A 17,007-nucleotide genomic window follows, 5' to 3' on the forward strand; every position below is an offset into this window, starting at 1 on the left:
GTGGCTGTTTAGACAGTTTATGTGTCTTTATCTTTCATGTGAGAGATCAGGTCACAGCCCTTGTTCCTTTGTGTAATAAGCCCCTGAAAGTAAAACAACAAAATTACTTTGAATAGCTGTAATAATAATTTATAGTTATAATATAAATCTACATGATTGTCATCATAAGACCAGCATATAATTTATTTTCAACCTATTTTAGTAGAATACACGGGAGGGATTTCCTTTTTTTTCAGCAGCAAAGAGAGATCAGCTCCCCTATTAAATTCCCAACATTCACTTTATTTATCAGTTTTTTCTCTAAGAAATTGTATTGATGCATCTATAAATTCCCCCCAGGGTACAGGAGGTTATATCAGCAGGGATAAGGCAACAGGAGTTGCAGCTCACAGGTGTACAGATTGTTTGGTCTAAGAAGGGACAGAAGGAGATGATTCAGCATAAACAAAATAGATAGCTCCGCACTAGAGAGCCACATCCTGCTTCAGGGAGTGCCTAAGTCAGAAGTGTAGTCACCACGGGCTGCTCCTGCCTCTGACAGAGAGTGAGAGGCATCTCCAGTAAGGAAGAGTTCACCAACTGCTGCTGGCTCACACTTGGCACCTCTTCAATCTGCCTGCTGAGTGTGAGGTGACATTGTTCCTAATCAGGTGCCTCTGCTCAGTGTCTGAAGTTGGGGGGGGTCTGAGCCCCTGCAAGTGACAACCAGGAGCAAATGGTTAAAACACAAGGAGCAGGAATAGCGTCAATGAACTGCCTTGCCACTACGGGGTGTAATGTATTAGTGGAGGGTGATATAGACATTATGAAGCAGCCCTTTCCAATGCACGAGAAACAGATCTTGGAGTCCTGCAGTTTTTCCTAATCATAATTTGTTGGCAACATCTCTCATGTAGTAATGCCATATAAATTTGTAAATTTGTTAGAGCTTATGAAAGATTTGTGTTCACCTGGGTCTGCGGTCACCCAGTTAATTTCACCTAAGACAAAGTACTGGATGCTGTATTCTGTTGCTCAAACTCCCCATAAGAAAAGTGACTGCATGTGGCTCCAAAGGACTCCAGAGCATACATTTAGTTTGAAAGGAAATACAAGTTAATCATCCACAAACAGTAGTCAGACCTAATTTCCCTTTGCAGCCAGTAAGTACAGTGCTTTAATTCCATGAGGATATAAAATATAATCAGGACTGAACAGTTTGGGAGGAGAAATACTAATGTAGTGGCCTGTGTTAATCTTGTTTCATTAGTTTTAAAATTTCCTATTACTTGCTTGCAACCTTATGCCATCTGCCAGAATTACCATAAGGACAGTCCACTCAGTATTCATGTACTGTAGTTCTCTTTGTCCCGCTGCTGAATACTTCAATTTCAGCTGGTGATCCTTCAAATTTTTTTCCATGAGACAGCTTTAAATCACATGTCAGAGAGGTCAGTATTTAGCTAAGTTTTAGCCGATTGGTTGTCACGTCAGTATGCAGACAATGCAGACAAGATGATTTAAAACCAAAATAAGGCCAAGAGGTCACACTGTGCTCTTTGCCTATGTACCACTGCTTTTCCATCACAATATAAAAGATATGGTCCCACATTTTAGCACAGCGATGCACTGGAATGGTTGCACAAGCATAGCAGCAGTACACAATCTCCTCCAAGAGAGGAGATTTCTTGCTCAAAAGAAGGCAGTCTTGCAAGGCTGGATCTTGCAGGATTGATGCTGAGGGAGAGTGTCCGTTCTCTCTGGCCCATCCAACACAGTCTTCCTGCAATTTCCCCCAGAGCAGGATGAGCTGTATGTTACCATCAGCAGCAGGCACAGTCCAGGCAGCTCTCTCCCAGGACACCAGCTGCTGCTCTGAAAGCTCTCTGATCCCTGAAACAACTGTGTTTAGTGCTAATGAAGGATCTGAGAATGCACAGAGCAAAGGTCAACTTGATATTTGCCATCTAGGTCTTCATATACCTGTATTTTACCTTTTCTTAGGTAGAAAATCGGGTAGGTTTATTTCTATACCATTAAAAAATCTACAAGGTTTGACTGAATGAAATTGGGTCATCTATTCTCTGTGAAGCCAAGCCTTTTGTAGGAGACCTATGCATCCACCGGTATACAAACCCAAATTAAACTCTGTTTGAAGATTCTTCCTAAACATCTCTTAAAATTCATTTGGAAAAAAGAAGCACTCCGGCTGTAGCTAAAGTACAGGGCAAATACTAGATGCAAGAACTCAGTTAGCAGTCAAAAAATTCTGCCTTTTGCTTCTCTGTAGTTTGACTTAGCGAATTGGGCCTTAGTGACAGGGTGATAGTGGCCGAGTCTGAGGCCACTCGGGCTGACGTTCAGTTGGTGGCAAATTCTGCCTGTAAATTTCCGCTTTGTGTCTTGACTTTGTGTTCAGATGAGATTTTTTTTTCCCCTCAGTTTGGCAATACATGCCAAGAAAATCAGGAAAGTCTTGATTGTTCCTCTTTTAACATCCCTCACTTCTGAGAATTACCTGGGTGATTCAGAGACAACAGTGATGAGTCGTGAGGGCAATATGTTAAGATCAGCTTTCAGACAACAGTTTCCCATAATTAATATGAGTGGCAAATACTTCACTTAAATTTTACCTCGAATAGACTGTTCTGTGATTTGTCTGGTGAGTCATAGATACAATTTGATTTATGTATATTTCATCTTTTTCAGTCCATTACTAGCAAAAGGATTTCCACAATGACAGCTTGGATAAAATGATTTCTCCTGATGAAATTAATACAAAACCGGGCTCACTTAGACATTGTCTTTTTGTGACTATCTCATTTAAATACTGAATTCTACCTCTACTTGACCTCATCCTCCAAGGATCACTCGTTCTGCTCATTGTTAAGGTGTTTGGAAAGGAAAATAGAATGTAAACAAAAAATATTTCTTAATCTTGGGTGAACTGTTGCTGGTTTACATCACATCATGATAGATCTAGGTCACAACAAAAACACAAACCATCTGTTTGTAGAATATTTGGCTAGTTATTCTACTGCCTTGAGACAGTTCAGGCCTCCAGTGTAGCCATACACTCACCTATGGAAAGCAGTGGTTGTAGTCCTGTAACCATTAGAGATGGATCAATATTTAAATGCCGGCCCATCTGATTGAAAACCCCAGTGGTGATAATTAGTAAACTGGGCCTGAGTCTCTATGTTTGGATAGCGTATCATGTCACTTCCAGGCTTTCTGCAGTTGTGAGCAGGCAAGGGGCTAGATCAGAGCACTCTGGAGGATGCAGTGCCCGTCTACTAGGTGTTTGAAATGGAGATTGAAAGGCTGCATGTGCAGCCAAAATTAAACAGAAGAAAGGGAGAGGGACATATCAAACAGTCTTATATCTGTTTTCAGCTGAAATATATTCCTGGCATCTTTACAATAATCTTTAGGTTATTAAGTAAGAGACCAATGACTAATTAAAAAACCCTGTTATCCCTGGCTACCAGCCAATAGGCACTGCAATGTTCAAACCATGCTACAGACACCTGACAGAGACATCACGCCTTTCACTGAGCAGAGGATGAGGATCTCACAATCCCCAAGTACAAGTGATCTGAATTTCTCATTGCTCTTTTCAACTTAGAGAGCACCCTATAAAATCTGCCTGAGTCTATCTCAGCCACTGAAGGCGATGATCAAAATACTAATCAGTCACTCAGAGCAGTCCTGGCTCAGCACTTCTGCACACAGAAGTGGCTTTCATTCATGATGAAACACTTGCTGTATGACTTGCTATATTACAAAATGCCCTACTGAGGAAAGGTAGTTGTCATTTCGCCGATCGGTGCTGGTGAGACTCTTCAACATCTGGCATGAGATTTATTTTATTAAATATACTCATTTTTATATTTATGTACAATTTCAAAATTTAATTTTATAAAATAAATAAATTTCTTTTTTAAAAAATTGAGCTGGTGCCTGCTCAGATGCAGATCAGTTCCAAAGCTTGTCTCTGGTGACAGTGACTGCGATCTCTGCTCTATATCCTGTAATAACTTGGTTAATAACTGTGATTGAATCTTAAGCTCTAAGAGCAGCACTTATCACAGCTTCCTTGGACTTCACCTGGGACAGAAGAAAACTTGATTTAATATCTTGCTCATTACTTGGCTGAGTGCTGTGCAAGCAAGCCAGCATTGCTAATGGGCAAGCAGAGATTATAATGTGTGATGTGACAGACATCTATCTGGGAACTCACAGTGCTACTCACTGAGCAATGTATTGTTGGAGTAGAGTCATATCTTGGCTAACAACTTCAGCTGCTGTGGTTGTAGTAAAGAGTCAGGCAAGTGCAGACATGGAAAAATGAGCACACAAGGGAAAAATGGTAGGAGCAACAGCCAATGAGGGAAAAAATATTTTAACTGTGACCAAGACTTTCTTCTTCTGTCATGTGCTGGCTTTGAGGAAGGGGAACAGGGTGCTTTAACTGACATTCCAGCTTTTCTTCCTGCGTCTCCATTGGTGTGGTTTTGTCTCCCATTGAAGATGTGCTGTGTCCACAATTCACATGTATCACCCTTGCCCCCTGCATACTTACAGAAGCCCAAGTCAGTCAGTCACTCAGGATGTGAGCAGTGCTCCAACCCTGAATCATGAGATGCTGTGTCTACACACATGGAAGCTATGCTGCCTCTGTTATCTGATCCCATGAACGGAGCTCCAGGGTGAGTCACAGTCTGAACTGGCACCCTGTTTAATTCGTGGGATTTACAAAAGTGCCATTTGCAGAGAAAGAAAAAGCTTTGATTTACAGCAGTCTATGTTACTCAATGGAGAGACTACCGACAGAGACAGACAGGATGTCAAACCCTTACTAGGTTTGTTACTTCTCCCTGAAAGCTAACAGCAAAGTTTCTATGGCATGGATTAGATCTGTTACTGCCGTGGAGAAGTTATTGGAAGGTCTTCACTTCACATTTAACTCGTTGATCTAAAGTAATATATACTTGTCTGACAAGGTAGCAGTAGGGGGAAGAGGGGAGGACTGGTAGCCATGAGTAACTCTCTGGCACTGATGGCCAGCATGTACCACTTATACAGCCTCTCATGCCTCTCATATCATCCTTCCCTTTCTGGACAGTTCTCCAGCAAGGCTGGAAGGAGCAGAAAAGATAGAAGGCTAATTGATCAGGAGGTTCTCAAAAACTTCAAGAGGAGCAAAGAATGATGTAGATAGATGCATGACAGATTTTTCTAGTCATGCAGTCTTAATATTCATGTATTTTTAAGGCTCTCCTCTTGGGTTTCCTTTGTTTTCCTGTATAGTGGCAGGACTAGGTTTTATACAAATCTGTAGTTAAATCAGTCTCAACAAAAAGCTGGAACAATGAGATGCAGCAATGGGTGAAATATTACACAAGTATGTTATTTCTGCCTTTATTTTGTTTGAGTGGTGAAAAAATAGGTGACTTAAATAAGGGAACTGTATTTCCTTTTGTCCCAAGTAATGGTTAGAAGAAAGCTTCTCTCCCACATCATTCTCTAAAACTGTTTCCACCACAGGTTCAAGCATCTGGACCTCCATGTCCCATGGGAGATGTGTGGAACCTATACCAAAATAAACTAGCCAGATTGTTTTCCTCTGAAACATATTTGGTCTCTTTAAGGTCATTATGTAAGAGACTCTGCATTAGACATTATCCACATGATGTTAATTGTAATATAATCAAAATCTATTGAAAAAAGGCATTTCCTCCCTATGGACTTTTAAAATTCATTACTGACCACTATTAAGAGAGTGATATGTCTAATTCTGTGACTGATGGAGCATATTATTTTGTCTGCTACCTTATATATTTCTGTGGCAAGTAATCATAGCAATTATTTTAGAGAATACTCTGTTGGTTCCTGCTAATAAAAAAGAAAATATCCTTGCAAAATAAGCAGCCTCTTAGCTTTGAAACAATGTTGTTGTGATTTATATGACAGCTGCCAGGTGTTGTGCTGAAGGAGCTAGACTGAATAAAAATATAAAAACAAAATGCTTGAACTAAAGTTTAAACTATTTAAAAATAACCTGTTGTGCTCCCTTTGTTTCCACTGCCTGGAAGTGTTAAGTGCCAGAAGTGTAACACTTGACATTTGAGGCAGACAAACATAGCCCACAGATTTTGTGATTGCTTTGCAACCAGCTAGCATTTTTTAATCATGCCTGTTCTTGTCAACACTGGGGGTTGTTTCTAAACAAGCCAGCTAAAAATGGGAATTAAATTTGTTTTCTTGCTCATTTTCTGAGGCTACAGAAACCCTAGAAACAAGAAACCTCTATTTTCACTGCTTCTCTCTCCAAGACCCACACTTTCTAACAAATTCACACTCTTGTTCTCCTGTTGGGTCAAGAGGAGGCAGTGAAGGCACTGTGACTCTAAGAGTGTAGATTCATTTTTTCCTCTGGCAGCAAAGGTGATTTAGGAGTTTCTTGCCAAATGGCTCTGCTTCTTATTGCTGCCCAGATGCCACCACTCACAGGGCAATTGTGCTGAGGCAGCTGTTTGTTGAGCTGTGCTGGAATCAAATCATTCAAATGGTCCAGGTTTAAAAATATCTTCCTTCACCTCAAAAAAACCAACAAAAAAAATTGATGTCATTCCAGTGACATTCCCATTCTTAGCACATCCCTGCAAAGAGCTGCAGCAGTGCAAATGGGAAGTGAACCACGGAAACAAAGCAGGAAGAGGTGGATGGGGACCCAAGGTGCAGAACCTGCTTTGGTTAGCATTGCTGCTTCAGAAAACATTCATATAGGTTGTAACCAACCATCTCTCCGTCTGCATTAAAGTGATTATGAAGACCCTTCACCTTTCCTCCCCACTTCCTAAATTTAAGAGTTAGTGATCTTGTAAAAATAAAAATGCAGTCAAAATTCTCAAATCCTATCAAGCAGTTTTCTGATATTCTGAAATACTTGGCTGGGATCTCCCTTGTGTATTTACTTAAAAGACAGACCTAGTCTAACTTAGTCACACAGAGCATCTCCAGAGTCAGTAGAAAGAAACAGGTACCTCCAGAGGGCAATCCACTTCTTTGAGGATGGGACAAATCACCCTTTGGTTGTGCCTTTCTCTCATCACTCCTGTTGAAGGAGATTAATCCAGTTTGCTTGAATGGATATCTCATTTCTGGATGACTCAAGTTTGGCAATATGGATCCCAGGGTCTGTACCTAAAGGCAACAGAGATTCATGGTGGTAGAGCAGAAAATGATGTGTTGACTTCAATATCTAGAAGGCCTAGACTTCATATTTTTCCCCAGCATAAATAGGATAACTGCTGGGACCTAATAAATGAAAATATTATGACAAAGCCATCCCACTCACCTCTTTCCTCCTCTCCACACTCTTTTACAAGAACCTTATACAGATTTAAGTAGACCCCTGTTTAAGGAAGCAAATACTGACAGAAGCTGAATAACTACAACTTTGAAAGTACTCATCAGGCTCAACTCTGAGATCCTTATACTGTTTATTCATACAAATTCTAGTATGCCAGATGCTGAGGAGTGCTGAATGGCTGCTCAGTGGGAATTGTGGTTGCTCAACACCTCCAAAGAACTGGCATGTAAACTCCAGCCTGGACTTTGCTTTTATGGGAAAAACAAAACCAACCATCAGTCATGCATGTTGTACTTCCCTCCCCACTTCATGAGCTGACCTGGGGAAAATTCCTGGTGCTTACTGAAAGCATCATCTGATGTCACTCAACACCACAGGGGAGAATATAAATCAAAGTGTAAGTATTCAGCACTCTCTCAGCATTGGCCTAATGTGATTAATGTAATCTGAGGTAAACACTTTAGTTATTTCTTATTACTCTTAGGGACCCAAATCAAGGGTTGGGACTTGTTAATCTAGGTAATGTGAAAAACAAGCCCTACCCATGAGATCTCCAAGGCTAAGATAAAGCTCAGGTAGAAGCTTGACAAAAGTTACTTAATAGCAATGGACAGACATGATGAAGTGTTGAATCTGAACTGTCTTAAAGGCATGTGGCAAGGGCTGTGCCATGCTCAGCACAAAGCTTTCCTCTCTCAGCAGAGTAGAGTTGTGGTAACAGGGAGAGTAAGGTAGTCCAGGACAAGATTCCAATGAACTAGAGAACTGTCAGGTGCCTGAATCCCAGTGACACTGAGTAGACCTGCTTCTGCATTCTGCCTTTCAGAATCACATCCTGGTTCCAAAAAAAGTTGTTTTCTGTAAAATCTACAGTTGAAACCTTTGTCTCAGACAATCCCCAGCACACTGTATAACTCTGAATTGTGCAGGCTGCTGGTGGAAGGGGGAAACAGACTCAATAACATGGACGGAGTTGCTTCTGGCACCTTTTGGTGGTTTCTTGTCTTACATGAAGAGAGTGTACCTCAGTCACGGGACGACTCAGAGCACAAACTCTGAAGTGTCACAGGTGTGAAAACACAAGTCTAAAAGCCAGGGAATGTCCATATTATCAGTTTTGTGCTTGCTTCTCTCCTGGCTGGGTGTGATGGAAAACAATAGCTCTTGGAAAGGCACATCGAGGTATTGCAGACCGGCAGCCTGCTGAGTCCAGAGAGCTGCAGGGAGCAAATGCTTCATCCAGCCAAACCCAGTGGGAATCTGTTGGAGCTCCAACATTGTTTTGCTGACACAGGAAGATGTCATCACAGCAAAATATGAAGGAGTTAACACATTATGAAATACAGTTTTGGCAGTGATGCAGACAAAGATTGTTTTGTTTGAAATGCAGTACCAGCAGTGTTGGTTAACAAGGTAATGCAGTCACCTTGCCAGTCTAAGTTATTACATTGTGCCTTTTTTTTCTAACATGTTAGGTCCAAATCCTATGAAACAAGCTGCGTAATTTTAAGCCCATAGATAGTACTTTGCTTCAAAGTTAATCTTGATTTAATGTAAATTTCTGTATAGTAGCTGGTTAGAATAGCAAGTGGAAGTGCTAAAGGAAGACTGTATTGCACAGGAAGAGAAATGACAAGGTATCAGTGTGGGTTTAAGTAAAAAAAAAAGGAATAAAAATGCAGGAATTTTGAATTTTGTTTTAAACTTCTTACCAGTCCTATCCATTTACAGAGTGAGAAGTGAGGAGGGCTGTCCCATGCCTGCTTACACACACTGCTGAGGGCTCAGTGCACAAAATTGCACAACCAGTTTCAAAATTACTCTTGGCTGGTGCAGGCACTCTGACTGCCCTTCCAAAAATAAAGGCAAAATTTTCAGCACCACAGAAGACTCATAAACCACCTACACTCCTACATCTACCAAGATCAGGAGAGCCCTGAATCCCATATAACTCAGAAAGTCTAGCCATGTATTTACTGCTGAAACCTGACTTTTATAATCAGGTTGAAATGTTTCCAATCAGCTCTTTGCAGGCGTGACATGAAGATGTTCTATATTCAGGACTCAATTAGCTACCTGCCTTTCAGCTGAAGATCTGGTCCCCTGGGCCAAATTCTTTACCATACTTTTGCATAAGTCTGGGAAACAACCCTTCTCATTGGCATTGCTGAAAATGAACTTCCACACTCAAGTAGGCGGCTATTTCTCCCACATTTTTCACCACGCTTGTGCTCTCATTAAAGTACATTATAAAGTTAGCAAGCAAGAACTATATTCTCCTGCAAGATCCTTGCCCAAAAATGTCCTTTGAGTCCTGTATATTGTAGCGAGTAGCAATGAGTACCATGCTTTGAAAATACGAATCTAAGTCAAAGATTAGCCCACATTTCAAATATTAAAGCAGTTTCTCAGATAATGTTTCATAAATAGGGCTATTCCAGTTTAGGATCTGGGTCTAAAAATAACACGGTGAACTCTAATTAGATATGAATAAAGAAATAGGGAGCTACTTTTTTCATGTCTTCATACTGTCTTGTTTGTTGGTGTCATGACAGTTAAATAGGTAGTGACCAGAATGAAGCCCAATAGCCAATTTACACTTAACTAGTGTAAAATAGTTCTTACTAATTCTTGTGGCAAACTTTAATAGTAAGTACTTACAAAAATGCTTAGGAAAATAATCTATCTCATGCTTCAGTTCCTCATAAGCATCCCTGCTTCCATGTTTTTTGCTGGATATGTCTGTTAGCATCACTGTTTTGGTAACTTTCTGTTTTAGGACAATTTCAGGACATGTTAAAATTCAGAGGATACTATTTTGTCATTTTCCCTCTATTGAGTAGTATGTTTACATCAAATAATTCACCTGAGATCGTGCTGCAGTTCCCAAAGTAAGGTGAAACTGCACAAAGAAGGCTGGCAGTATAGCCATTTTAATTTTAAGAATGTACAATGATGTATGTGCATATCTAGAAATATAGAGGGAAAAAATCCTGTGTATTGCAAGTTAGACTATGGTCTTAATGATGAAGACATAAGGTATTCCTTAGCTAACAAATCACCAATTTTTATGTATTTTATTTTTAATAGGATTTTTGATACTATCACAAAGATGTCTTCATTCTCTGCCAAAGGGATCTGAAAACACTGGAACTAGTAAAATATTTCCACCTATTACACTGGTCTGTCAAACATTCAACTAATTTTAGAAATTCCTTTAATTAGCAGCTACAGTATATCATGTCCAGATTCATTTTTCTACTGTACGTGTAGGATACCTATGCAAACAAAAACAGGAAATAAACAGAAGCTTTTATCTCTGTATTATTTATTTCCTGTTCTTGATCTGAGTGAAACTGAAGTGAAATAAATATCAAAATTCTTTAAAGAAAAAAAAAACAGAAAACACATCCAAGGCAGATTTCATAACAGCAGAACAAGAATCATTTTGAGTGGCAATGCACTGGCAATAACTTTTGGCTTTGGTTCACATCAATCTGGAGGCCCAGCTACACAAGCCAAGCTGGCTCAGAATCTCTTCTGAACAGGCATTAATCACCTTCAGTGCTATAATATTCCAGAGGTCCTAATCGGGACAGCCCTTTGCACAGATGTAACATACTCACCTGGCACAATCCTTCCTCTGCCAGTGGTCATGGCAAAAGTCCCTCTGACTTCTCTGGTGTTAGAAGTCTGGCTGGCCTCCCCAAATTTCCATGCTCCCTGCCTTTTCCCCTCTTTCCCACTTCATTCTCTTTTCCTGCATGTTGTGAAATCTTAAGGATTTTAGTGCAATTCATATTTTCCTCTTCCCTTTGTCAACCTTTTCTTCCTTTGCAGACTGGTCCTGAACCATACGCTCAAGGACGAGTGGAGGAAGCGCCTGTGAGCAGTGAGAGGGGTGACGAGCCGGCTCGTCATGTTTTCTCCTTCTCCTGGTTGAACTCACTGAATGAATGATGACTCACTCTGGCTGGCTTCTGGTGTGCTTCTCCTGGGAGGGACCGTGAGCACAGGCAGCCTGGCTGCAGTCAGCAAAGAAACTGGCCTGGAAAGGGGCATCCGAGCAGGTTTCATTCCCAGGAACTCAGTTGGCCTCCACATCATACCCTTGAGATGATAGATCTGAGAGGGATGGGAGCATGGGGACAAATTACTATACTATATTGTAGTCAAAGTGTTTTCCAATAATTTTTTACTTGCAAGGGGAAAGTAGCATCACTACAGCTTTACCCTGAGCACTGCTAGTGTTTTGTTACTCACCTTTTGGCACATCCCCTCATAGGGGTAAGCGCTTCATCAGTGCTGTTAGCTAAAATGCTGGTATGATATTCACTAATAGCACCCTTTGCCAAACCAATGTTTCTTCTGAATATCCTCCTGTATCTCCACTTGTTGGTGCTGGGGACTTCAGTGACACTATCACATCCTTGGCAGCCCCAAATCAGGGTTGTGTCTGACCAGTGCCTCCACAGCTGCGGAACACGGGAGGAAAGAAGGAAGCTGCCATTTCTGCCTTTGGACTTGCTCTTCCTGCTAAGCCACAACAGATGACGCTCACATAAACACTTTATTTGTAAGAAAGATTCCCGGTGGCAGGAATGAGGAAGATGCATGCACCAAAAGCACTGGCCAAGACCCCAGGTGTGGATGCAGGACACAGCTCTGAATATGTGGGGCAAATGCTGTAGCGCTGCCCAGCCTGTCCAGCCATAATCTGTGTCTATGTCTTCTCAGTCATCAGTGTGTGTAGAAAAGGGGGCATGTTCTTACATGAAATCAGAATGCAGTGAGGTGGTCACAGGTACTCAGTCAAGGTTTAATTTGAAATCCCAATGGTGCACTGTAGAAAAGGCAGATGCTGACTGTCCTGTTCCATGTGCCTTGTAGATATTTATCCACCTAATGAAATCAAATTTGTGTCTTAAAAGAAGTTCTAGAAGTTCTATTTAAGGTGGCATTCTGCAATTTTTGTCACTGGGAGCAGGGTGTCAACTCTCAGTAGTGTTTAAGAGAGATTGGAAGGCTGCCGGGAGTGCTTGGTGCCATAGGGACCAGGTGTCAAGTTCTGCACTAGGGTTACATGTGGATCTTTCCCAGATCCCTGAGCCAGGCCCTCAATGCAGTTTTGTGTGAGGTCGTAGGGCTGCGCTGTGTCCCAGCAGGACTGGTGAGCTGGCAGTGCAGACCAGTTAGCAGGCTGTGTGGGGTTAGCCCCCGTCCTGGACATCTGCCGCTATTGGCCTGAGTGACATCAGCCCTCGTTGGTATCTGTTTTCCCCGGAGAACGCTCCTGAGAGAGTTTGTCGGGCTGCACAGGCGAGCTCCGCGTAAATATTTGGAACTCTCACAGCCCAGAGAGAGCGCCGCCCAGCACCGCCACCGCATCGCCTCCGGCTGCTGGAGCAGCTTTTCTCTGGGATTTGGTTCGGGGTGAGGGATTTCCTATATTATCCCAGTCGTCCTGGGAGATCTCCCCTAGCTCCTCTGGCATTTTCTCCACACATACTCAGAGCCCCTGGGAAGGAGCCCTCTTGGGCACTTCCGCCGGGACGGGGGAAGCCAAAACTCGGAGGAATCTGCCCTTTTAGGGCGCGGGGAGGATGTGCAGAGCCAGAATGAAAACGCAAAAGGGATGAGGGAGCGCCTCGCCGCTTTCCCATCGCTGCGCTCTGGCGGGAGGAGGCTGCCCGGCCCCAGCCACAGCGGTAGGAGCCAGTGAGCCCCCTCGGGGGGCTGCCGAGATGGGATTCGGCGGTGCTGGGAGGCATCGATTTGCCCTCGACACCCCGTTCTCGGGAGTAGCCTGTGCCGAGGGCGGCGACGTGGGGCAGCCCCCGTCGGGGCGCACCTCTGGGAGAGCCGGCGGGAACGGGGGCTTCCCGGGGCGGGGAGGGGAAAAACATCCCCGGGGGCTATATAGGGCTCCCCGGGAGCCCGCGGACGCGGGTGCCCCCCTACGCTCCGGTAAGCGCTGAAGGAGGCGGAGCAACCCTTAGGCGTCTAGGCAAGAAAGTCTATCAAGTCGTCTTTACTTTGCAGCTTTTATTAAAAATATAAATATTAAACATTCTCTTACACAACCAAATCGACCGAGCGCTGAAAAGATGTTTTATTGTGAAAATGTTTACAGGAAAAAAAGTGAATTGAAAGTAGCTTACAGAGATTCCCCCTCCCACCTCCCTGCCCCTAGCAGAAAAGTTTTCTGTCTTCTTGGCACCATTTCTTCCAATGCTCACACATCCCTACGTAGCGATGGCACTAGAATAACTGGGAAATGGAGAAATAAATAAAGGTAGGGGAGGTTACGAACGACACTCGAGTTTCTGCACTTGGTACACGGTTGTGCATGCTAGTCAAGGGACAGAGGCTGTTCGGAGCACACCCTTCTAGGTTTAAAGCTATATAAAATAAAGAGATGACATCAGAGCAGCACTATGGTACATCGGACGGTGTAATTATTCTTGTGCTAACTGCGGAATCTCTTTGGCAAGGTGGGGCGGGGCCGTTTCACTTCCCGATTATCTCCATCAGTTTCCTGTTGCTGTGAGCTTGCTGGGCTAACTGCTCGGCTCGGGCCATCTCCAAGACTTCTCGCAGGAGGTGGAAAGTCAGATCCAGAGAAATAGGGGGCTCCTCGGATCGCTTTTCCCTCTCCACGGCCTCACCCTCGGCTTCGCCGTTCTCGGGGCTCCCCGGCGAGCGCTTGGGCAGCTGCTGCAGCTGTTGCACCGCCGCCCGGAAAAAGTTGCTGGCGGAGGCTTCGGGCTGTAGGTGGCTGGTGCTGCTAGAGGAGGCGGAGAAAGAGCCAAGGGGTCTCTTGTGGAGGTTGCCCAGGCGCAGGAAATACTCTTCTCCCATGCGGAGCAGGACAGGCAGAGTTTGCTGCTGCTGCTGTTGCTGCTGCTGCTGTTGCTGGAAGAAATCTGGCTGGTGCAGAGCCCCGGGGGCGGCTGCCGGACTCTTGCTGAGAGCTCTGCACTCCTGGCAGGGCAGGAGGGCGACCAGCAGAATTCCCGTGGAGACCAGCAGCGGGATCTTCATGGTCGGGGCCCAAATCTGCGGAGGCAGATGAGGAACGGGGGTTGGGTTACACAGCCGAGCCGCAGCGGCGGGGAGGGCAGCGCGGGGACGGGGACGGGACGCCCCCGCCGCCGCTGTCCCGGTGCTGAAACGCGCCGCTCCGCGCCCCTCCGCGCCCCGCACACCTCACACAGCGTACCGCACACCGCCCCCCGACCGCGCTCATCCCGGCCCGTCCACCCGCGCCGTCGAGGCGGCTGCTCCTCGCAGAACAGCCCCGCGGGGCAGCTCCGGACAGATCCCGGGGACCAAGCCGGGCTGAACCCCTGCAGAGAGTCCCCGTGTGTGCGCGGACCCGCGCCTCTTCACCCACTCCGGGCGAGGGGGAGAGTGGAGCGTCTGCGGAGGGGCAACTCTCCCCAAGAGCTGCGGGGTGCTAGCGTCCACTCCCCCGAGTCTCCCCGCACCACGGCCGGCCGGGGCAGCTACCCGCGTTCTGGGGGACTCCGCGCTCAGCCCCGCTCAGCGCAGGGCAGCGCATCCCTCTCCGGGCCAGGCGCGGCCCCGCACTTACCTGGGGCGGCGGTGGCGGCGGCAGGGCAGGGCAGGGCGGGTGGTGGGACTTTGCGGTGCCCGGCGTCCCTTCCTCTCGCTGTCCCTCGGAGTCGGCTCCTGGCGAACTTGGGATCAGATTTGGTCCTAATCAGAGCCGGGGCGCGGGATTTTTATAGCTTAGACCCTCTCCTGGAATCACGCAGAACTTGCCTAATAAGCTGACGCTCTCCTGACAGCCCGATTGCGTGCCCCGATCTACTGCTGAATAAATCATGGGGGCCCGTCGGAGCGGCGATGGGCAGAGTTTCGCTATCGCAACCCCAAATCTCACGTCCAATTATATCAACAGATATTTATCGCCTCTGCAGTGACGTCAGCCGGGCCGGGGGCCGGGGAGCAGGATGCCCCCCCCACCCCATTGACAAAAATACTTGAATGAGATTTCCTAGCGAGCGCGTACTATGAGAGGTCACTCCGGGGAAACTTTCCACTCACGGGCCAGCCCTGCGGGGCCGGGGCTGCTATCCCGGGTGGACGCCCTCCCCTATCCCCGGTCCCGCTCGGCCCCCGCCGCCTCCGATCCCGCCCGCAAGGGGCGACTGTGTCGGGTCAGCACAGGAGGCTCCGAGAGGCGCGCGTTTTGCGGGAATCCCGCTTTGCTCCTCGCCCCGGGCAGGCCGATGCAGCGCTTGCCCTGCAGAGCGGGCAGAGGCGCAGCCGAGCCCGCAGGGAAGAGGCAGAGCAGATGCCAGTGCTGGTGCCGGTGCCGGGAGGGACCCACGGCATCGCTGGCACCGGGGCTGCCCGGGGACCCGCCAGCGGTAGAGGGCGCGGAAAGCCCCCGGGGGTGGCGGGGACGTCCGGGGCCGCCGCCACCGGGGCCGCCGGGTGCATCTGCCGGGAAAGGGAGCGCAGCCCGGGCCGCGCTCCTCTCGCTCCTCCTCCCCTGCCACCGCCTGCACCGCCGCCTGCTCGTCCCGGCCCTGGCTCCGCGCTGCCGGCTCGCACTCCCCCGGTCTGGCCGGTGCTCCTCTCCATTGTCTTCCCACTTCTTGGGTGGAGGTAACAACTGCTCTTTTCCCCACTCCTCGACTCTACTAGCTGATCTTCCCCACCTCTTCAACCTCAGGGACATATACCTCCCTGTTTGCCCTCCTCAGCTAAAGCACCCTCCCTCCGGGGTATCCTAATCCCACGTGGAGCTCTCTTTGAAGTGCTCTCCCATGTCCATTAGGCTCCAGACCATATTACACCAACCTCTCCAGCGGGATTTCATGCCCTCTGATCTCTTCAGGAAGTAGTGCTGCCTATAGAAATGACTTCTGCCCAACACCCCTTCTGTGTGTAATGTGTGTTCTTCCGTTTTTGCATCCCATCATCCTCGCCAATGCATCTCAGCCGTGCTTCTTCACTGCCTCAGGTGCAGCACCAATCATGTCCTCCCCTTTAAACTGGAAAATTTTACAGAAAACCTACTGGTTTTATCTTGCCTAGCCTGTAAATTCCTGGGGTCACACACTTGCGTGTCTCCCATCACAGTGAGGTGTTGCAACAGAACAGGTGGTCATACGCTATCAATGCTAAATAAGTGATAAATCTGCAATCCATTTCCTTAATAAAATAACAAAGTTCAAACAACTTAATGCATTAGGTTGGCCGCAGCCCAATTCTGAGCATCTCCTTAGGCATGTAATACACTCCAATTTTAGTTATACCTACCTCCAGCCTCAGATGCTTTTGGTGAAGTGCCAAAGAATCAGATCTTGTGCATCATGAAGAAACAAATGGAAAAACAAGTAGTAATATCAGAGATTTAGCTCTTCATTACCTCTGTTAGCTCAGGCATTCATGAACTGAAATGCGTATTACAGAACATAATACATTGTGTAGCTAGTCACAGCAGAAGCTATTTGTATGCTTTTAAAGCGTGTCAGCATGGCTTTCAGTGAGAACAAGAGGTTCAAAGAAACAGGAGCTAAGTTCAATCAGTTGATGGAAAATGTAAGAGGTACTTATTAAACTCAAACCCTTCAGATGTGCTCTGGGGTGGGTTTTATCACTGTGTCTCCATT

The 17,007-nt window shown here is 45.9% G+C and overlaps 2 protein-coding genes across 3 annotated transcripts in view; one reads left to right on the forward strand and one right to left on the reverse strand.

Moving 5' to 3' along the window:
- The window catches only part of TRIM55 (tripartite motif containing 55), a 36,213-nt gene extending 23,923 nt beyond the window's left edge, over positions 1–12,290 (forward strand). Inside the window, exon 10 of the mRNA XM_051771065.1 lies at positions 11,198–12,290. Within this exon, the coding sequence (XP_051627025.1) occupies positions 11,198–11,317 (120 nt within the window). The 3' untranslated portion in view covers positions 11,318–12,290. The remainder of the gene's footprint in view (positions 1–11,197) is intronic.
- Positions 12,291–13,387: 1,097 nt separating this feature from the next.
- Positions 13,388–16,673, reverse strand: CRH (corticotropin releasing hormone). Of its 2 annotated transcripts, XM_051771399.1 has the most exons (3): positions 16,655–16,673; positions 14,955–15,060; positions 13,388–14,416 (listed from the first exon to the last, which is right to left on the reverse strand). In XM_051771399.1, the coding sequence occupies exon 3, from the start codon at positions 14,399–14,401 to the stop codon at positions 13,868–13,870; it is 534 nt and encodes a 177-aa protein (XP_051627359.1). In that variant the 5' UTR covers positions 14,402–14,416; positions 14,955–15,060; positions 16,655–16,673; the 3' UTR covers positions 13,388–13,867. The 2 variants fall into 2 exon arrangements, with proteins under 2 accessions (XP_051627359.1, XP_051627371.1); XM_051771411.1 differs by lacking the exon at positions 16,655–16,673 and having other exon boundaries at positions 14,955–15,264.
- Between the last annotated feature and the right edge of the window lie 334 nt (positions 16,674–17,007).

This window comes from Manacus candei, unplaced genomic scaffold, assembly GCF_025592945.1.
Source record: "Manacus candei isolate 608988 ecotype Guabito, Panama unplaced genomic scaffold, ASM2559294v1 h1tg000008l, whole genome shotgun sequence".
Classification (NCBI taxonomy): Eukaryota; Metazoa; Chordata; class Aves; order Passeriformes; family Pipridae; genus Manacus; species Manacus candei.